At 45.9% G+C, this 22,014-nt stretch overlaps 2 protein-coding genes across 7 annotated transcripts; one reads left to right on the forward strand and one right to left on the reverse strand.

Annotated features, from left to right (window-relative positions):
- The first annotated feature begins 56 nt into the window (after nucleotides 1–56).
- Nucleotides 57–9,516, forward strand: LOC114867054 (rhotekin-like). Of its 6 annotated transcripts, XM_029169364.3 has the most exons (13): nucleotides 76–870; nucleotides 2,034–2,233; nucleotides 2,467–2,513; nucleotides 2,587–2,640; nucleotides 2,761–2,878; nucleotides 2,951–3,193; nucleotides 3,275–3,369; nucleotides 3,448–3,554; nucleotides 3,640–3,777; nucleotides 4,176–4,341; nucleotides 6,848–6,946; nucleotides 7,634–7,721; nucleotides 9,280–9,516. In XM_029169364.3, the coding sequence occupies exons 1-13, from the start codon at nucleotides 847–849 to the stop codon at nucleotides 9,284–9,286; spliced, it is 1,386 nt and encodes a 461-aa protein (XP_029025197.1). In that variant the 5' UTR covers nucleotides 76–846; the 3' UTR covers nucleotides 9,287–9,516. The 6 variants fall into 6 exon arrangements, 4 of the variants coding, with proteins under 4 accessions (XP_055369638.1, XP_055369637.1, XP_055369636.1 ...); XM_055513661.1 differs by having other exon boundaries at nucleotides 73–870; nucleotides 3,275–3,554; XR_008696364.1 differs by lacking the exons at nucleotides 4,176–4,341; nucleotides 7,634–7,721 and having other exon boundaries at nucleotides 60–870; nucleotides 3,275–3,554.
- Nucleotides 9,517–10,761: 1,245 nt separating this feature from the next.
- Nucleotides 10,762–14,400, reverse strand: arid6 (AT-rich interaction domain 6). Its single transcript, XM_029168275.3, has 6 exons — nucleotides 14,242–14,400; nucleotides 13,191–13,341; nucleotides 12,904–12,956; nucleotides 12,675–12,772; nucleotides 12,420–12,579; nucleotides 10,762–12,267 (listed from the first exon to the last, which is right to left on the reverse strand). The coding sequence occupies exons 1-6, from the start codon at nucleotides 14,257–14,259 to the stop codon at nucleotides 10,963–10,965; spliced, it is 1,785 nt and encodes a 594-aa protein (XP_029024108.1). The 5' UTR covers nucleotides 14,260–14,400; the 3' UTR covers nucleotides 10,762–10,962.
- Between the last annotated feature and the right edge of the window lie 7,614 nt (nucleotides 14,401–22,014).

Raw genomic sequence — 22,014 nt, forward strand, 5'->3', positions numbered from 1 at the left:
TAATGTATGTTGCATGAGCCTTCTAATATTATAACTGTTGTGACTGCAGGAAAACTCATTACATATCAAACAAAAACAAGTTAAACAGCTGTACATAGATTGCATACAGATTAAAGCCAGGCACCACATTCTGGCAGCGTGCATGAGGAATCTCAGGTTTTCTTCCTCGTGGCCAAAGACTTCCTGTATTCGTGTCTTGCTTCGTGTGCTACCAGAGAATTCAAGGTCAGATGTGTGCTGTTGTAGAGTTGCTTGTTTCCAGTGGCAGGTCAAGCGAAGCGGCCCCCGAGAGCTTTACAGGGGAAGGGGGTCGCTGCGTGGTTCCTCCACATACCACTGCTGAGAAATCTGCTTGTGGTCCTTCATGGCTGCTGTTATTTGTCATGTCCCAGTAAGTAGCTGCTGTCTCTTTAACTTTAAAGGGGCAACTTATGCACTGGCGGTTGAATTATAGTGAGTAAAAGCCTGTGGGCTGTATGTAATCACTCAGAGTCTTAGATCTGGCTTTTGATCGCAACCCTGAAAAGGAGCTCAGGTTTTATGTCCTTTTGTTAGACGTTGAATGTGTAGTACTAGTAAATCTTTAGTAGATATATATCAGTGTGTGGATCTCGTACGTTGAGACATTTGCGTGTTAGCGCTGTCAGAATATAAGACTTAAGGCCCGCGAATCCCCTAATCCCTGGTGCCACAGCCTCTTATAGTGAGGCTTAGGACTGTTTTGATCTCTGTTGAGTAACTAACTGTTCTGGCTGCAGGTTTCTCTTGTAGTCAGCTGTAAGATTAGTCAGTCCACGCACCGTTGTGTCTGCACAGAGGCTGGAGCTGGTGCTGCACAGAAGGAAGATGGACGATGACACCGCCAACCAGGTACGTGCCTAGATGCTCATAGTTTATGATGTGTGATGTTACACAGGAGTATATGATTAATCAGAATCCAAAACAGAAGTTGCTTTGTAGTTCATATATGAAGGACATCAGTGTGAGTGTAAAAGCAATTTAAGCTTAAGATTCATTTATTTATTTATATTAAAATGTTTAGTTTTAGTTTCATGTAATAAAGGATGTCAAATAAATAAATATTGTTTCCATTGTTGCTGATGTAATTATTAGGGTTTTAGTCAAATCACATGCACAACATACCAACAAGGCTTAAGCTCAGGGAACATGAGTTATGTAACACCCCTACGTTACTGATGCCTTTATTGCAGCCACGCTGTGTGTAACTGTGAGACCCCCACCATCACGTTCAGATAACTAATCGCCGCAAAATTATACAAGATTTGCTTCGTCACAGGCACATTTCTATGTCGTACAGTGTGTGGTGGAAAGCGTTGGAAACAGCAGGACGGGGACGAAAATGTGATGTCACGTCGTTCAGTAGCGGAAAACGAGAATTACAATTTCTGAGGCCATTTCTGATTGCTCCAAGTTCCCAGCCTGTTGGCACCTCCATGAGGCCGTTCCAGGCAAATGGTGGTTGACTCTGAAAGTACAGTAATAACAATGAAACATAATCGGCACGTATGAATGGAGGGAGATCACATTAGAAGCGTAGTGTAACAAGAACCACTTTAATTCAAAGCGCTGTCTGATGTGCGCTCACCCAGTTATTACATGCAAAATGCCGCAACGGGATTGTGTTTCAAACTTCCGCTGCCCCGAAGCGTGAAAAATCGGAATAAATTAATTGCGCTTTGCTGTCAGACCAACATATGGCGCCTGCGGTGCATCAGCTGAGACTACAGCTTTGCTGGTGGAGCAACGCGAGAGCTCAACCAGGGCTGTCCCATAAAATAATTAGAAAAGTAAACTTCCTGTTCGTGCTCAGGTGAATCCAGCCTATAATTACTAGAAAACAAACACAGAATATCTGCTTTCACGAGATGCCAGGCTGCTGTACATTAACATGCACCTGCAACTATGCATTCTGTATGCGCACATACTGTACATATGCGCCATAATTACATATAGCCAACCAGTCATTTTCAGTGAGTCACAGTGGGCTGTAATCTGCTGCTGAATCTCTACAGGACAAAGAGATGCTGCAGCAGATCGAGAGGGAGGTGAGGATGCAGGAAGGAGCCAGTAAGCTCCTGGCGGCGTGTTCCCAGAGAGAGCAGGCCCTGGAGGCCTCCAAGAGCCTGCTGACGTGCAACGCCCGCATCCTGGCCCTGCTCGGCGAGCTGCAGCGGGCGAGGAAGGCTCGGGTCCTACGCAGAGGGAGGCGCAGGTCAGATGGAGAGCAAGGCTGCGTTGTGCATGGGCAAGTAATGTGGACAGGTCACAGATGAGTGAGGGTGGGCACCAAGCAAGCAGCAGCAGAGTCATATGGAGAAGCTAGCGTTTACATGAAACAGCTGTTGAACAGGGGTTTCAGCACAATAGGAATCAAAGTGAAGTGTGGTTTTGACTCCTCTGTCTTGACTCTGTGCATGTACTGTGTGCGACACCTTTCTAACGCAGATCAGGAGAAGATCTGGTGCCGTGTTGTGGTAAAGTGGCTCTCTCAGGTGAGCTCCATCACTGAAAACGTTGTTCAGCACTCGATGCTAGTGTTTTCACTCCACGATTTATCCACTACAGACCTGCGAGTCCCTCTCATGTGGAAAGACTCCGAGTACTTCAAAAACAAAGGAGGTAACCATGAAAGGCTGCGAGCCGATGACAGAGATCTTTAATCTTGTCCTCTGATATCATGATGATAAGGTTTCATGTAAAAGCCAAACCTTGAGAACCCGTATCCGTGTTTACCCTCAGAGCTGCAGCGCTGTGCCGTGTTCTGCCTGCTCCGGTGCGGAACCCAAATCCGCGACACCGACCTGGTGATGGTGGACAGGACGCTGACCGACATATGCTTCGAGGACACCTTCGTATTGTAAGGCGCGCGTGTTCGCGGCCGTTCGGGGCGTCTGTCCGTAAATGACGCCGTGTGCGTTTTTTTGCGCAGCCACGACGCGGCTCCCGACTTCCAGCTCGGCGTCGAGCTGTACAGCGGCCGCGTGCCGGAGGACGTCCCCGTCGCGGCCCTGGGGCCCAGGAGGATCGGCCGCCTCGGGGGCTCCCTGGGGTGCTCCTCGGGGAAAAGGATCCGCGGCGCGTTCGAGTCCGCCACCGGTTGCGGCTCCGCTTCCAGCGAAGGAGCCTCGCGGCCCGGAAGTCTGTCGCCACCTTTGTCGCGTGACTCATCACTGTGAGAAGCACTCAATGAAACGCAGGATTATTGAGGAACTGTACTCGTGGACTCATTGAGGCGTGTTCTTTGTATGCGAAGGGTGCCTAAGTATAACCTGCTGGCTCATGCAACGCTGGGACTCGAACACGTCCAGGACGGCTTCAAGACACACGATTTGTCCCTGTCGGCGTCAGGTCGGGTCCGGTTCCTTTGGTTTGGTCCAGTCTTTGCCTGTTGTCGCTCATCTCACTGTGTGAGCTGTGTCGTTGCAGAGGACAGTGCTTTTTGGTTGCCTCTGTACGGAAACATGTGCTGCCGCGTGGCAGCTCAGCCTCTGTGCATGACTGAGCCCGTGATGAGTGGCCGACTCCAGGTCAAGGTGACTGCACGTCGGTCCATTATCCCACACTGTACAGTACTTGATCAAATGATCCTTCACGACTCTCCTCCCTGCTTTCATTTAGCGAGAAGAGGATCTGACAGAGTGGGAATCGTTCTATGGAGTCCTCAGGGGGCAAAATTTGCTTTGTTATTCGAGTCGAGACGACCTGAGGCCTGATGAGTCTGAGGAGAGGCCGTTACTTGTAATCCCCATCACCAAGGTTGGTTCCTCACAAGCACAGATTGATTAGAACAACAACAGAGGCCACTAGACTAAAACCCTGAATTGGAAAAACATAGTGATTTTCTTTTATTTCCCATTGATCATTTATTGAGGATACTTTAAATCAGACAATCTGATTGAGCTCGTGGGCTGTTTTTTATAACAACATAACCATTTGTAGTTAACTTTAGATGTTGTGGTGCAGTATAGCCCACCTATATGTACAGTGCTGTATATAGTACCTGTATGAGGAAGCAGTTAAAACAGTTTGATTTGATGAGCCATGTGAGTTATGTGGAATATCTTAGTCACGCGGATGCTGTGAAATCTGATCCAAACCGCTCATTTGACGATCGCACTGTGATTGTGCACGCTCCGTGTCTCATATTGCACCAGGACGCCGCGATCAGCGTGTCCGAGGGAGACGCACTCCGTTCCCAGCAGGCCGTGCGCGTCGCCACGCAGCGCGACGGGGGGGACGCGTCGTACCTGCTGAGCGCGCACACGCGCGAGGACGCGCGGCGCTGGACGGAGGCGCTGCGGCAGCACACCTGTAACACAAGTGAGGCCCGGGCGATTTAGAGCACAACAAAGGGAAGGTGTCATGGCTCAGAAATAACAGGGTGGATTCATTTGTCCTCGTTGGATTCAAAAGAAATGACTCCAACGCACAGCTAATTGCTTCGGTGTCGCCGTTAATTAGACGGTGCTTTAAGAGCGACCAGCTGGAAAGTACTCACACTTCCACCCGCTGCCAAGAATTTCGAAATATTCTAATTAGTCATGATTAGTTTAAAATGTAAGACATTGAATTGTTTCTGGATCTGTATCAAAGTACGCGGATTATCCCCGTTCAGCAGGAGTCGTTTAACGGCGGAGGAAGGAGGTTGACGCAAGATCCCCGCAAAATAATGGACGAAACATAATAGGTTTGTTATAAACAGGGGCTGGTGACGTAGCGGACAGACAGACGTGCGTCTGGAGACACAGTATCAAATGACGAACGCTCTGTTCGCGTCCAGTCGAGCGACGGAGTTTCGCAGGAAACAGCGGCGCGTGCCTTTCTGGTGTCGTCACAGCGCTGCCGCCTCACACCTTCGCACCGCGCGCACCTAATTATTTATTCAGCGGACGAACGGCGCGCGTGCACCCGCGCCCCCCCCCCCCCCCCCCCCTCCGTTCGTCTCTTTGGAGCACCGCGTGTTTTCGCAGCTTCGAAACAAAGGCGCGCGCTGTTTTAGCGCGGAACAGGCCGCTCCGTCCGCACACACGCTGCTCACTGGGCCGTGACCGTCCAGGTACAAACGGTTACACGTGTTGTTATCAGGCATTTTCAGAACGGCACGATATGAACCCACGGACACCCGAGGGGCGGCATTCTTTCGTGACAGGGCAAATATTTATTGTGTGTCTGTCTCAGATCGCTCATTGTGCTGCTCGCTGCTTTTTGATGCGGCTCAATAGACGTAATTATTGCTTTTGTTGACGGTGACGTTTCAGGTTCACAAATGTATTACCGCCTATAAATGTAATAAGTGCGTGAGCTGCGCGTTATCGTCACAGTGATTTTACCGGATGACGCAAAACGCTGAGAGGATTTTTCTTTTATGATGAAACTAAAACAGAAATGATTGATTAAATATTAAATTTACAGTTAATAAACAACAAAAATAACCTCAACAGATTGTAAAGGTAGACGCGTGTTGCGTAGATGTTTTTCTGGGTTCCTGCTTCCTGCTGACTCACAGCTTGTGTTGTTTAGGATCACTCCACATACAGTGTCTCGTATTTGACCTTGAGGTCACCGACCTCTGCGAAAGCAGAGTTTAGTTCACTTTGCCAACAGGCCTCAGATGAAAATCTCGAAGCAACCACCTTTGGGCTGTGGTCAGTTTGAATGAATGCTGCAGGTGTCAGGATCCTGCTGCAGTGGATGCGGAGGTGATGCTGAGGCGACGAGTGGAACGTGTTTCGACCTGTGAGCCAGAGAGTTGTGTGTTTGCTCTGCTCCACATACCAGCAGCCTCTTTACACATAATAGCATATTGCGATGAGCCACCATTTAAAACTGTGATAATTGCTGGTGTGAAAGGTTGGCGGAGCGAAAGCGCCGCGCAGACGCTGCATTAATAACAATTAGAGGAGGAGAAATGTAATCGCCCAAAAGCCTTTCCCCACGTTGGCGTCAACATCAAGAAAACAGTTAGTTGTTTTTATTAGGGTGGATGAAGCCAAAGCCTGATTTTGAAATATCAGATCACAGCGGCGCTCACTTTAAGGCTGGGACTTTAGCATCAGTTGTTCTGCTTCCTGCTGTTTATTCTCTGGTATTGAACACGATCTCATCAGCAGTTATTTCTTGTCTTTCAGGATCCTCCCTCCGCATTCGCATAGAAACACAGACAGTTTGTTGTCAATTGATGTGGCTGCATTCTTTCATTCGTCATCAGTTCTTCGGGCGTGTCATCTGCTACATATATTAGATACCGCGCACCTCGGGGCTATTGCTGTGGCTCCTCTTGTGCAAATTGTATTAACATGAGTTTGCAGTTGGTGTGCGATGATGCCTCCGGGTCCCAGCGACATTGTGTTGATTTTTCCACCCCTCTCGTTTACCACATATCTCTGGTGCTGTCCTTTCACTCAGCACCTGCAGTAATTGTGATGTGTCGAGCATGCGGAGATCCTATCTCGTGATGCGGTGAATGCGTTTCCCATTCTTTAAATAGATCCATTCTGTTCATGTCCTTTCAGTTTTAGTTGCAAAATCATTGATAATCTTTTGATAACTTGCTGTTGTGCACAAAGAAAAGTTTTATTCCTAATTAGGTTTAAGATTTGGGGATTTAAAGCATATAGGAATAATTAGCTGGATAATTATGTTGTCAGCAGTTAAGACAGGGATAGGTGTCACAGCAACATCTACAACTGTCTGGTATGTGGAGGGACAGGTTTTATATATTATGTATTGTTACAGGCAGACACTTTTGCTCACTTACCAGTTATTGTGAATACAGTTTGACAAAGCTGCTGTTGGGCCGCTGTAATGTGACTGTGACCCATCGCAGGCCACTGGAAGCAGTGCTGCGATCACCTCATGAAGATTGAAGCGCCGAGCTCCAGAAGATCCATCACAGTGAAGCAGGGCTCACTTTACCACGAAATAGGTACGGCGGCGCAAAACCAACACACTGACTCAGATCCACCCCTGTGGCTCGGGCCTTTTTTTAAGTTTTAATGCCCCTGTAGAGCTGTTTGAGTAAACATGGAGATGCATTATAAGGGCGACACACACACACACACACACACACACACGTCCAACATCACTGCGCATGGCAGCGTATGGATCTGTGGAAGCCAGTGCCCTTCTTCATTCTGTGCAGGAACCTGGAGTGAAAAGCAGACGGACAGGTTCGCCTAAATAGCACGATCTCAAAGAGATAAATAGCATAGCGCTGCTCGGCACTGACATGGGAACGAAGCCAGACAGCGCTGACGTGAATGGAGGCATTATCTCCCCAACACCTGCTGACAAAAACCTGTCAGTCACGCGGATTTAAAAAGAAAATATGGTGATACTCAAACAAATAAGGGAACACCAAAAATGTGGGCGTGCTGTTTGAATAACCCAATTTCTTGATCTTATGTAATTAAGTATTAAAATTAATAAGAGACTGAAAAAAAGTGTGCAAAATGGAAAAAAGGCTGAGGCGGAGAAATCCCCCCCTCGGCACCCGTGAATCCCGTCCAACCAGTTCCAGAGCGGTGTCTGATTGTGCGTTTGATACGTGTGAGCAGTAAATCACAGCGACTATTCTGTGTGTTTGTCTCTTTACTTCCTCCTCTGTTCTCAGTAACGCCCCGCGCTCCCAGCGAAGGACCCGCGGTGCCAGATTTATCGGTTGAGATTCGCGCCCTGCTTTCTTCCTACAACAAGGAAAGGTAGAGTCCGCTTTCCGCGAAGGGCGACATTCCTTCCATCACGTGTCCTCCATCCGCCGCCGCCGGGCGCTCGTCTGCACATAATCACACGCTTGTGGGGGCCGAGCGGCCATCACTGACACGGTGTCTGTGAATGCACCTCGTGTTCACAGTCGATGTGGGTGCAGCTTAGTTGTGATCTGGATCACGGGCACCGCGTATAATTAATTAGTCTTCATGCATGAGCTGCATAAACTTCTGCCAACACGTTTTCCATGAGCGCGTATATTTATTTGAATATTTATGAATATTCAAAACCTCAGCAGAGCAGGTCATCAAAAAGATTGGTTTCAGATTTTTATACCAGTTTCAATATTATCGACTGGGATTGTGTGACTGTACAGCTCTGCAGGAACTGAGGGCTTATTAATAACACACGATGACATATCTGGATTAAATTACCTGTGTGACCAGTTTAAGAGGAACGGGGCCAGAACCTGACACGGGTCGGACACTGTTCCCTCAGTGCACACGAGGTAAGCGGTGATTTACCCAGCGACAGTGAACGCCTCGCCGGATGAATGCCCTCTTTATGTCTGAGGCCTGTGTCGAAACGAGAAGCGAGCGTTCACGCGGCGTCTTTAAGCCGGTGGATAATTCGGCCGGGTGTCAGAGTGTGACAGCTATTGTTTTAGGAGTGTAACCGTATACAAAGACTGGGCAGAATGAAGCGGGACGACCGCCTGGAGAACGCGTTGAGCCGCAGAAATATGCATGTGATATGTAGGACTGTAAGCCGAGAACACGGCAGGGTCCACATTTGTCACCTTGTGTGTGTAGAGCGAGGAAGTCTGTCTGTCTGTCTGTCTGTCTGTCTGTCTGTCTGTCTGTCTGTCTGTCTGTCTGTCTGTCTGTCTGTCTGTCTGTCACTTTCGAGCAGCATCATAAACATGGCTCCAAGGTATGTGGCGATTGGTGGAAGAAACCTCGGGTTCAGCTCTGGCAGGAAGGGCCCCGCTCTCATCTGTGTGAATGATTTCTACGCACATGACGCTAAACAAGTGGAAAATTTGATTTTGTAAATCAAACACGTCGTTAAGTCATTGAGTGTGAGTCTTCATGACGATGAGAGAGGTTAACGTGAGAAGATGAAATGTCCGAAGATGAGGCCCTGCGCGGAAAACAGGAAGTGAAATCGGCATTTCACAACATGGCCGCGCGTTCGCTGGTGGAACCAAGCGATCAGACCAAGATAATATTTTTTTTGTAATATCTCGCGATCAAAGCGCGTGAACGCCGCCAGCAGACGCAGGCGTCGCCACGTGCTGGTTCCCGTAAGGAAGTGGAGCGCATCCTCATAACAACGGGGCAAATAGTTTCATCAGAGGCGTGATAGTTGAGAGTTTTACCACTGGAATGTTAATTATGTTTGTTACACAGACAGTTGATTTATTTTTTTTAATAGCTCGTTCTTTATTGAGCGTATAAATAAAAACAATACCAGCTGATGAGGTTTATTTAAGAAGCCGCGTACTGCTGTTGTCCGTTTATTCATTTGGCTCTTTGGTTTTATTTACAGTTATTGATGAACCCTCCACCGGCGAAGGGAGAGGCTCCTCGGGCTCCATGTGCTTCCCATGACTGGTCAAGGAAAAGGACATGATAAATGGTGCTATTTCAAAACCTGCAGAGGACGCGGCCAAAGCCGCCGCCGCAGCAGTTATTTTTCATTCCCTCGTGGAGCTGAACTTTTTTGCCCAGTCAAAACACTGATGGAGAAAATAAATGGCAGGCAGTCATACCTGTAGATAATAGACACACATTTTGTAGTTTGTTTGTTTGCTTCTATCGTGTTGACAAGTCACTTAACATGTGCCCAACTTTAATGTGCTTGATCATCTTGCTGCAGCTGCTAATTAGTACATTCACTGTTGTAAAACCTCAAAAGGGGTGTAGCCATTGTCTGCAAGTTGGCAGCTCCGGCCACATTCTTAACCACTTTCGGCAGCTCAGGAACATCCACACATGCTTCGCACCTGGACAGATCTGCGTCACCCTCCAACATCCTCCACACCCTTGTTCCTGAGTGGTGGGAAGGAAACAAACTAAATATAGTAATCTGAAGCATACCTGCTGATCTGTGAAGCATGCTGTAGGTTATATTAATGTGTAGCCTCGCACTGTTCTGCTGCCAAGTGTATGAATTTACTGGTGTTATGTAATTTCCTAGGTTCAGATTTAGACCTGAGCTTATTGTTGGAATGGTTATTGCTTATTGTGAAACATTTCTACAAACAAACAGAAATGATGGTGCCCCTAGAAAAGAGGGTATCATACAGTAAGTAATGGATATAATATAATGTGGAGAAAAATAATAATCCATAGATTAATACATATGTCTGTTACAGTCTCTCACTGAAATATGTTCAGCATGTGAAAGTCAACAGTGTCAATAAATTCTTTGCGTGTTGAACCAGGTTTGTGTGGGTGGAGTCTGGAGAAACAGCTGTTGTGACAAATTGACTGCACGCACAACAAAGCTCTGAACATACAGTACAGGATTTCACTCACAGTCCAGTGTTTCTGAGGATTGTTTTGTCTCCAACGTCGAAAAAAGAGCAGGCAAGCGACAAAAGAAAGGCGATGGTCTCGTTGAACGCGATCCTCCGCCTCAACCATCCAATCACCGCTCCGTGAAAAGCAGTTAACTAATAATAGCTGTTACGAGCTCTGAACAGTTAGAGGTGTGTCTGTTTTATTCTCATGATCTGACCCACATTGCTCCTGAACGTAGCTTCAGCAATAACAACAATAACAATATAATAGCAGATTGCACACATAAGCTTGAGGCATGAGGGAGTGAGATAGAGAGACAAAGCCAGCGGAAGCACACCTGACGTATTCTGTTTGTCTGAGCAGATTTCCTGCAGTACGGAATGTACAATACAGGTCCCGTAAGTCTGTAAACACACGATTCAAAAAAAGGAGATTCAATGAATCGGCTCACAATTAAGGTTTAGTGAGCGTTCATAGAAAGATAATAAAGACAATGGGACCAATGCGAAATTACATTTGACTTTTATTCGAGTAAATTATATTTTCTTTTTCATTAGGTTCAAACAATATAAGAAAATGCTTATGTACAAAAAATGAGAATCAACTGTGTACAAGTCATTGAGAAATTGCTACAGCATCCACAGGATGTGGGTGAGCTTTACTGTGGTGTTGGAGCGCTGCGATCGGAGCCGATCGGAGCCGACCCTCACGCGGAGCTCGAGATCATTTTCTTTAGCTTCATTATCTCCTCGCTAGTAAGCTGCAACACGGAGCCCGGTATGGAGTCCACCATGAGGAGGGTGGAGGGTCCCACCTCGGACCGCTCCCTGCCCGACCTGCCGTCCCTGTAGGCCCTATAGTCCTGGGGGAAAGGGCCGGGCCCAGAGTTAGTCTTCAGGGCCGCTGCCTCGAACGCTCCCCAGTAACTCGGAGGTTTGGTGTACGGCTTCATAACACCCGGCTGCTCGGCTGAGTAGACGCCGCGACCGAAGGCGCTTCTGACCGTGCCACCTGACGGCGAGGATCTGCAGCCGGCAAAATCATCCGAGTCGGGGCGGTGGGTGGTCTGGGGGGGTGTCGGGACCTTCCTTCGCCTCAGCCTCAGATCCTCGGCGTCCGGGCTCCGGTCGCGGGGACTCGGTGCCGACGGCGCGCCGGGAGAGGGTTGCGGAAAACGCCGCCGCGCCGCCTGCTCGTCCTTGCTGGGCTGCACAGACAGCTGCAGGGGCCCCCGCGCGGCGGCCGACGGCTCCATCTGGTACATGCGGAGCCACTTGTGTAACACCGACAGCGGGATCTCGATCTCCATCTTGCCCCCGTTGTGTGGAGGGAGACTGGGCAGGATGTGGCTGAGGTCCACCCTCTTCACGTCGGCGCCCTCCTCCGTCTCTTCTTTGGACCAGGCCGACTGGAAGTCTGTTTTAGGGGAGCTGGGCTTTTGAGCCCTTGCAGCGGGGGGGTCTTCCGTCCTCAGCGTTGGCGTGTGGCTGTATGTGGGACTGTTGGAGGCCGGTGTGACGTCAACCATGTACGCGTCCTTCACTTCCTCGGGATGTGAATACGGTGAGACCGCGCCGCTGTCTGGGGTCCCGTGTGAACTCCTCTCCGCCTGCAGGGGGTGCGACGGGTACATAGGGGGGGGCTTGTTAAAAAACTTGGGCAACGGCGGGGAGAACGACGACACGGGGTTGTTGTTGCTCTCCTGGCTCGACGCCTTGGGGCTCAGGTCCAGGGGTTCCGCGGGTTCTTCCAGTCCCACGAATTTCTTGTACTTGTCTGCCAGCTCACGCAGGTGCTTCAGCGAATCCTCCCCCGAGTCCGATGAGAGCTTAGGGTTGGACGAAGCGAAGGGCGACTCGGGCTTGGGGGCCGGGGGGCTGCGAGGCATCACCCGGGGGGTCATGGGGACATACGGGGGCAGGATGGCTGGGCTCGGGGGATAGTAGTGAGGATAGGGGACCGGCATTGGGAAGATCTTTCCATGTAGACCCGCCTTTGGGTGATAAAGGCTCTGTGGAGAAGAGAGGACGGGATTAAGTAAGTGTACTTCAAACATCAAAACAATATTTCCTATCGCAATAACCTATGTCTTACAAATAGGAAGCCACTGTTGTGTGACACCTTCCTGTTCTGTCCTGACTGTGACGTGGACCTGACACCCACCTGGGGCAGAGACACCGGTATCAGCTTGCGCTTGGCGGCCGGGGGGCGGTCGTCGGCGTCGTCGTGCCGGTCGTAGCCGTAGCCGAAGTGCTTGGGCTGGTGCTGAGGCAGGGGGCTCATCATGATGCCCTTCACGTGGCACTCGTACGGCAGCAGCAGCCTAGACGGACGCACGGACACACGGACACACGGAGCAGGTGAGGACCGCGTGGCCCGGACTCGTGCCGAGGGTGCGACGCGTGCGGGCTCACTCACTTCTCGTAGTGTCTGCGGGTGCAGGTGGCGGCGCTCGTGCTTCGAGGGTTTCCTCCCAGAGTGTTGTACACCTGCTTCCACAGCTGCTGAGCCGTCACCTGGAGGAGGCACGGGTTTCCTTATTCAGTGTTTGTTAGTTCAGGCATTTCTGCTTCAGATGAATTGATTCAGTGATTGTATTACACGCTCCGTTATATTTGGTGATACTGCAATGGAAAGTATTGCTGACCTGATGGTAGCCGCCCAAGTCTTTGACGGTGTTGAACATCAGGAATAAATCAACTGAAAAATGGAATACATTTGTTATAAAAACAGTTTTTTTGCTTATGAAATCAAATGAAATTGTGCCAATATACAACAAAGAGAAGTAAAAAAATTTGAGAAGTTACAAAATATATATTTTACAGTGAAGTTGTTGCAGACTTTTTTGTTAGAGTTTTTAATGAATTGCTTTAGATTAACAGCTAGTTACAGCTGCAAACCACAATCAAATGTGATGAAATGGACTCAGCGTACTTTGTTTGAAGCCCAGATGTGGGATCCTCTCGATTGGCGTGTCTCTCTTCTTCATGAAGAGGTAGAGATCCTTCAGGAACTGCTCCTCTGTGATCTCTTCCGCTGGATCTTTGCTTTTCTCCCCTGGACTCTCTTTCGGTTCCATGTCCATCTGTCACGCAGTGACCAGAAAAAAAATCATTCAGCTGTGCGTGTTGACATAATGTATTTAGAGAATTCAAAATGATTGTATCGTTTTACAAATTGAACCTGATGAACTCTGACTCTGACAATGCCCCAGTGCTAAGAGATCATATCACATCCATCAGTCGTCGACCGTGTTGACGCTTTTGAGAATGTATCTGTTTAATCACGTTTCCCTGACTTGGTGGCGTCAACTTTGTTTTTTCAGGAACATACCACAGACACTTAGTGATATCACTTTTAAAAATATACTGTAAATAAAATGAAAATAATAAAAAATATTAACTTTACAGTTTTTATTTCAGAATTCAGAATTCCATTTTCTTTTTCACAACTTTTCTTAAACCATTATAAATGTGATCAAATACTTTTTAATATTTATTTACTAATATTTTTTACATTATTTTAACGCTTCTTTGCTCATTGAGATTCTGATACTATGGTTACACTGAGCCTTTTTAAATATAGGATTTCTCTGATGTTAATATTATAAAAGGTTTTGATGGTATTTGGTGGTATCAGACTAATCACAGTTCAGTGATATAAAACCGAAACACTACTAACAACAGCAGTCGTATTCACTAAACAATAAATGCATGGAGTTTTTTTGGTAGACATTATTAGTAGAAAAATATTTATTATTAAATAAAATAAAAGTGTATGTTCTAAATTGAAAAAAAAAAACATTTAAGATTGATAGTGACTGCTTAGGAGCCACTATGGTACAGTTCGGAGGCATATTACCAAAGAGTGAGCAGCAAACACAGAACAAGTATTAAAAACCTCCTCTATTCCTGCCACCCTATTTTTTAAGTTCAACAATAAAACTTTCCTGATTAAGGATTTTGTGCTATATGCCATTGCTCACCTGTTTTGCATGGATCATATCGCTCTGAAGTGCACGGGTCGATGCTCCGTTGGACTGAGGAGACGACAAATCACTGCCACCGGTTAAAGGTGTCACGTCAGTCACACGTCTGGGTGACAATACAAGAAACCGACTGCGGAGGCGTTTCTCCAACGTCTTGGTGAGATTCTGCCGTCAGACCTGTTGAGCCGGAACCTGAGCAACCTGTGGTAAAAAAACAATGCAACGGAATAGTTTGTATATTAGCAGAATAATGGAGAAGCCATCGCATATTTGTATCATAGCCTAGAAAAGTTTGGTGGAAAAAGGGTTTTACATAGTAGAGTCCATGAAATGCACAGTTTACACATCATCATAGGGAGTCGACGTGTTCATGAATGCATCACTCTTATAATATATGATCAGACAATAAACTGCTAGAATACTGTACGGGGCCAAACGACATAAACTTCCTGCAAAAAGTGAATAATGCAGCGATAAAGTCATATAAATGATCGGTTGTTAAGCCTTTGGAGTTGTACCAAGTGACAGGAACAGTTTGTCTAAGGTCCATTGTTGTGTCAGGGCCTAAGCCAGTGCAACAACATTTCAAGTTTTAATTCCCGGTAAAATCCCGCTGCACTAAGAAACAAAGCCTTAAATCCAGTAGCGTCAGTCACCGCGTCTCAACCTTGTCTCAATCCAACCTTTCACTGCAGCAGAATCAGTTCTTGGCATTTAGTATAGTAGTAGTAGTAGTAGTAGTAATAGTAGTTGTGCTTATGCATGAACATAATTGAAATGATCGAATCGTGAGCTATTTGTGAATAAACAAATGAAGACCACCACCATTATGTCATCACCAATGTGATGTACAGAATCGATACGGTGAGTCTCCAATGCAGCAGCACGTTTTCACAAAAATTCACCCACTGTCTTTTATTCACAGCCCACTAAACACACGGTTTTTAGGTGTGGCCGCTCTTATCAGAAAACAAAGACAGTCACTATAAACCTGCTGCGAAGCAAGCGAAAGTGTGAGAGTCGCGTCAGGCTCAAGCTCTGGTCGCCTTTAGTCCTGCGGTGCTGAGAGGTGATCTCAGTCTGGAGTAATCGCATCAAATCTATCGAACAGATTGAAGGTAACCTGATAACTTCCTTTAGAGTGATATTCAGTAGAAATACGGTTGGTGCTGTAATATCTTCACATTTATTGCTCCTTCAGTGAAACTATTTGAGCCTCTCCCTCTGGATATTAAAGCTCCTTTGTTTCTCTTAACACTGACTCAATCATCTGACATCGCAGGACTGTTTGTTTTTCACATTACTGTCATTCCCACATATCATTCTGCAGCGTGTGCTGCTTCTGCTGCATGAGACAAAGGCACCACATCCTCTATTATCCTCACCGAGGCAGTGCTGTTAACCGGGAGAACAGAAGAAGCCCCGCTTGCTTCTATGTTTCCACGTGTCACTGCAGTAAAGGTGGTATTTTCTTTGGAGGCTTATTTGTTATTTCTGTAAACACAGAGCTGACGTAACCTTCTGTACTGTAGCGCTATCCGTGTTCATCGTGTTCTCTTTCCAACAATGGAGTCCAACACAGCGATAACGTTCACCTGAACTGACTGATGGTGCGTTCAGGCGCCGACGACCCTTGACCTTCGCAGCCATCTGCTCAGCCTGGACTAGTTTCCCTCTTATGGTCTCTCTCAAGGGGGTCGACTACAGCCTCGCTGACCTCAAGCCTCAAAGCTATTACTCTCACCACGTCTCATCATCCACGTGAAGCTGGACGCTGCAAGATGAGAAACGACTACTTGTGTGATTGTTCTCAGATAAAACAACAGACAGTGATTTCACAAAATATAGACAAGACAATTGCGAAATATTGCGATATCAATGCCTTCGTTTCTCTTTCTGATTACGACTGATGCAATTTACCTGCATTCATTCTGCATCTGGCCACAGCTGCCAAGTTCAAATTAACAACAAAGAACCTGAAACTGGCACACCTATGTGTAATTTCTACTTACCCAGAGATATTAATTACTTTATGGCATGTTGAACCGAATGCAGTATAGAGGCCAAACACACACCGACCGAGATTAGAGGAAAGAATGCTGAGTATTTGTGGCTATAAATTATAGCTTTCATTCCACCTTTTAATTAATTCTGTCCCCATCCACACCCTTATGTAGTAACACGGGCATCGTTATGTTTCACGGATCATTAAACTAAAAGCAATCAGTGTCGTGACCTACATGAAAAAACAGAGCTGTATAATATTCAGAAACATGTATCAACGCTATAAATGAACAATAATTCAATCCTCTGTGGAAATGAGGTGTTTTGACAATTTCCATAAACTTTAAGCTGTTCGGAAACAGACATTTGGCTTCAACATTTGCAAATCAGGTGATGGTTTTAAAAGTATCTAAATCACAATTGCGGCACAATTAATGAATGACCTTATTAGTTGTGCCAGGATCTTACTGGAAGAGTAACTGGGCAGGGCACAATAAGGAAGTTATCATTACCAACGAAGCACGTCAATAAAGACCTGTGAAGGAAGACGTGGTTCCAAACAGTCAGACTCCAACTAGGCACTCATTGTTTGTGACGTACATCACTACTGACCTGAAATAAAAAGGTCTCTCTGTGGAAGCTGGAAACCGCACCGTGCCGACAGTGGTGACCGGTGGAGGCTCCGTCATGCTCTGGGGCTGCTGGGCTCAGGGTCCTAGTTCACCTTCCTGTTCTGCTGCTCCTACTGTGACCTCTCAGACCCAGGTGTGACACATATCCCTGTCCTTCCTGCAGCAGAGAGGCTGGAGATGCCATCACGGCTCATGGTTGATTGGCAGAAGACAAAGTGAGTTGAAAAACTGGGTTTGAGATCAACTGTTATAGCAAATAACATCATGTTGTCTATGCAGGAGCCAAAGCCCTGGCGTCAATAGATACACAGACAATTGCAGCGATAATAAAAGATCTGGGAGATTCCACGGCCTGAGTGTCACCCGACCACAACCCCAGAGAAAATTAGGATTTAAAGAAGGCTGCTGCAGCCTGGAAGGGTTCTGCTTATGCATCGCTTCCAGCACAAATAGATGTTGGTGGATTTTTGGTACAAAGTAAAAACAACCAACATCATAAATTGCAGTAAATGCGTGGGTGCATGACATGATGGGACATTCTAGTTACAGCAGATGTGCATATTAGTTACAGGGATAGAACTTTTCATTTATCTGTTGCTCAGCACAGATGTATTATTTATTCATGTGCCATGTGCTAAAGTGTTTTATTTGATCATCAGCATTTATTGATTTGGAGACTGAATGAAGTGATTTACAATAAAGTAAACAAACAAAATACAGGATAGGCATCCTAAAACGGAAGAATCGGACAGTGGAGCCCAACGCTTCTACCCAGGAAGGAGGCCCTGCTTACGTGACTGGGCAGAAAAGACAATGCTGCTCGCACAACCAGTTCCACTGACGGCGTACGGGCAGGCTGCTTATCAGTCCTACCGAGCCTAAATCAGGCGGCATACTGTATCACGTCCCACACATCGCCACTGATACTCACAGGTCACGTGCATCTTAATTTGCTCCAGCCACACCTTCCTGGAATACTGCATGTGGCAACTCCCACCGAAGTGATGATGGAGCGGCAATTAGCGAATAGCTTTGGCTGATTTTTAATGAGTCATTGTTGTTGTGAAGGATCATCTTTCCCCATGGAAAGTATTCAGGAAGCAACAAAAACACAATATTCCATCCTGGAAATAGGGCTAAATATAGGCTATTTTTTGGATATTTGAGATCTCGAGTGTACGTCACATTGAATATCAGGAACTCGTTTGGCTCCTTGGTGGAAGACTTGTGTGTCTTTTTAGAAGTTTATTTGTCAGCTTCAGAGCAAGCGCTGCACACTGGGAAAGAACTTCTGTCTGATGACTAACAAAGAAGCCTCTCTTTGGAAAGTAATTACTTTGTTCTGAATCTGAATCTGAATTTTAATCATTCTTTGAACACTCCCCTGCTGTGGTTTAGCCCATCAATTACCTGCTCATGCCCTTCACCGGCGCTCTGGCCTATTTTACCTGTTGGGTTCCTGTTTGTCGCTGGTTCGATTGTAGAACTGAAGAGTCTGTGCTTCTAACGTGACATGCTGTATACAGTACCTTCATACATATAATGTACAATAATCTCACGGCTGATCATACTGAGACTGAAATTGGATCCAGGTTTAATAGTGAAAGGATTTTTTCTGCAAGCATGCAGCCGTTCGGCTTCAGTTGCCATCGACTGAAACTTGGATGATATGCTGCACTTCTAAAAACATCATTGCTTTGTTTTTCTAGACTAAATGTCTTCACATTGTATGATGACTGTCTGACAAATGATATTTTGACTGGGACAGCTTAGACCTTTAATCCTGGAGTTAGTAACACAGAGAGATAATTGCTTCATTTGGCTGATGCTTAGCTTCAGCTGTGGCCACATCACCAGATATTGTAGCTGTAGTAGCTTGATGCTGTTTCGGGGGCAGACGAGAGTTATTGCAGCCCGGGCAGCGATTCAACCAGTAAAAGGTTTCACTGAAATGACTGCGTTTCATTTTTGCGTGATTGGATACAGTCGCATGCCAAGACCTGTTTTTAGCAGCAACATCAGCTGGAGCTCGTGCACTAATTTGATATGATTGTATTTATCGTGACTTGAATTAGTGGTAATGAATATTTATAAATGGGCTTCATCAAAAAAACTTGGTTTACAAAATGTTCCAAATCAGATTATTCGTATCTGTGTGAAAAGGTCTCAATCTTTGCTCTGAGTTGTGAATTTAAACTGTAGGAATGCATGTGTAGGTGGAGTATAGACAGCACAGCACAGAGTAGTGTACTGTGCAAACGTCATGCTGGAATTGGTATTCAACCAGGGGATTTTTGAAAAGTCATGGAAAACGTCAGCGGCCGCATGAAGATGCAGCTGAACCTGTTCATTGGTTTATGAAAACAATGGATGTCTATGTTGAGATAAGATCAGCTCTTTAGCCTGGTGAACCTTTACATGTTTCTTTAAGAAACAATTTCTGGCGCTGGTGACGACATACTGGTGACATGTCAACTTTCACTGCGCAGAATTAAAAATCAGCTTTTTAAATTGTGCATTTGGCTATGAATTGGGCTGGGCAGCCATAAACAGCCGATGGCCTGTCAGCACAGAAAGGTATCAGTGCAGGAGCTGTGATTAAACCCTCCACAGGCCTTGTGGAAACACGTCAGACGCGCTCCGGCTGTGCACTGAGGAGCTGTAGGTTCGTCAGGTAAATATACATGTCCCGTTAGGTTAAGGTCTGACATTCTCCCCTCTATGTTGCTGTGTAACGTTAAATTAAAGCTGCCTCGACTCAGATGTTCCAAACTGCTTTGACTATTTGCATTTTTGTCTGTTTTATTTTCCCTTCTTCCCTCGTGTGCTTTCATTTGGTCTTGTCTTTTACGCAACTCTTTGTTTTTCATGTTTTTCTACAGCTTTTTTCCTTTCCAACTCCTAAATCCCACTCAACCATTCAAACTACCATTGATGCACTGTTGTTGCCAGAGACAACGGGCTGTTGATGATCTGCAGTTTCTCCTACAGTGTAAAAGTCTGAGTTGTCTAAATGTAACACAAGCGCAGAAGACCCCACAGCAGCTGAGTTATATTATGGGCTGTCCTGTGGGCTGGTAATGGGCCCACGCAGCCCTCCTGGCCGTGGAGGGTGTCACGATGGTTGACAATATGACAATAAGTCTTTCTTTTCATATTGCTGTCATTTAATGTACATCCTCCTCTACAGTCGGTTGCTGGAAAGACCGGTCCTTCAGGATTCTGACCTGATTCAAGCAAAAGTACATGGCAGCAAAGGACAGATGTTTGTTTGTGTAGTATCGTATTTATGGCTTGAATTCAACCTTGAGCCGTACTTGTTATTGAGCATTAGTTTTCACATGGGTGCACTGAGAAAATGTTCTTGATGGTTTTGAATGAATTCGAGACACTTTGTTCTTTTATCCTTCTTCACTGACACTTGTGTCCTCATAGTTAGTGTTGCTGGTTCATTCGTTCACCACACAGTGGAGCTGTGGTTCAAACTTTACTGATGCTTTTCCTGTTTGACTTGGTTGTGTGTGGTATTTAATATTCCCTTTATTTAACACTGAATGAAACCCTCCTGCTTTCACTTTGTAGCCTTTGTCTGAGGTACGCCACAACCCACAGCATCAACCGTAGCACATCTGTGTCACGTGTTTCTGTTCCAGTACATCTCGAAGACCATGTTTGATTGTTTGTTGTCCAATAAATGGTTAAATGTGCTGCTCTGGTTTAAAAACTGTTGCTTCCTGCTCCTCCCTTCTGCGTCAGGAAGGTCAATTATATTTCACAGGCAAATTGTTAGACTGACACCAGACATGTTTGGTGAGGTGCTGCAAAGGTCATGCCAAAGAGGGACTCCAAATGTCAAACAGCCGCCTCTGAAGTTTAAGCCTTTGTGAAATAGGATGGATTGATATTCTTCTCCGGACTTCAGGAATCTCATTACTGAGATTCTGATGCAAAATATGCTTTAGCTCCAACAATGGCAATGAAATACTGGACATCTGCGGAAGTAGCCGGTTCACTGATGTGACCGTGTGATGCATGTTGATCGTGTGTCATTTGTTGTTTAATGGGATAAGAAGCGATATTCTGAGCAAATACTCATGACCTTTCTCTGCCCTTAGTGCCCTTTCAAGGCGAGATCAAATTTCTATCAGTGATAACCACCTGAGGCGCCATCAGCCAAAAGGTGCATATTGACAGGTTGAAAGGCGTTTGTCCGGAAGCAAATGTCAATATTTGCATGCCAGTCAATGCCCAAAGAAAATGTCTGCTCACCAGCTACACGTATAAAAGTGGATTTTGGGGATTTACAACATTTCATTAACTTGGAGCAATCGTCTATTTTTAGTAACAGTCTTTCAGGAGTTCTCTAATTTGAGTAATGATGCATTCAGCCAAGGATAATGACTAAACCCAGATAAACAGGTGTTGACCATCCTATGTCATTTTTAAATTAGCTGTTATGATGATGTCATGAGCTGGAGGCATGTCAGGCCCATAAATAGCCAGTGTGTGCCTGTAGGATTAGACCCTGCAACCTTTGTAGCGGGAGAAAACAGAAGCAGATGGGTCTGGAAGTCAAAGCAAAGTTAATACCGTACATCAGAATGGTCAGAGCTGGAAATGGACTTGATATCGGTCGATTCAGTTTGCTAAAATTGTATTAGTTATACACTAATACAATAATTATTTTACATACAATATGACATTATTTTGCTCTTTACCTTTAATAATAAGTTGAGTCCTGAGAAATCAGCTGGAATACGTAACCAAAAAGAGCAAACAAGTATAATAGAAACCTACTCTAAACAGGAGCAAAACTTGCATATCTAACACCGTAGAAGTGTAATCATTGCTAGATTTCATTTTAATTTGGGTAAACAAAAGGCACCACTTGTAACAAGGCGCTGAGCGATGTGAACACACACTAAGTCAAACAATGTAATAACTCAAGTAGAAAATAAAGCTGCTTCTATCTTATCAGATGCTTTAAAGTTGCCTGGCAAGATCATAAGACTGATTAAAGACATAAATCAAGATCCCAATACGCAAAACTGCACCCGAAAATAAACCAGCCAATAAAAGAAAAGGATTCATTGACGCTGATGTTTCTGGCTTGGGTTAAAATAAGCAATATAAT

The sequence above is a fragment of the Betta splendens genome, chromosome 12 (assembly GCF_900634795.4).
Source record: "Betta splendens chromosome 12, fBetSpl5.4, whole genome shotgun sequence".
Classification (NCBI taxonomy): Eukaryota; Metazoa; Chordata; class Actinopteri; order Anabantiformes; family Osphronemidae; genus Betta; species Betta splendens.

Excerpts from the sequence above, each read along its gene's own strand:
- LOC114867054 (XM_055513661.1), top strand. The coding sequence starts at position 847 with ATGGACGATGACACCGCCAACCAG. Across the intron at positions 2,514-2,586 it reads TGGTAAAGTGGCTCTCTCAG|ACCTGCGAGTCCCTCTCATG; the intron begins GTGAGCTCCATC and ends TATCCACTACAG. Across the intron at positions 4,342-6,847 it reads GCAGCACACCTGTAACACAA|GCCACTGGAAGCAGTGCTGC; the intron begins GTGAGGCCCGGG and ends GACCCATCGCAG.
- arid6 (XM_029168275.3), bottom strand. Across the intron at positions 12,957-13,190 it reads ACATCTGGGCTTCAAACAAA|TTGATTTATTCCTGATGTTC; the intron begins GTACGCTGAGTC and ends TCCATTTTTCAG. Across the intron at positions 12,580-12,674 it reads ACCCGCAGACACTACGAGAA|GCTGCTGCTGCCGTACGAGT; the intron begins GTGAGTGAGCCC and ends GCGTCCGTCTAG.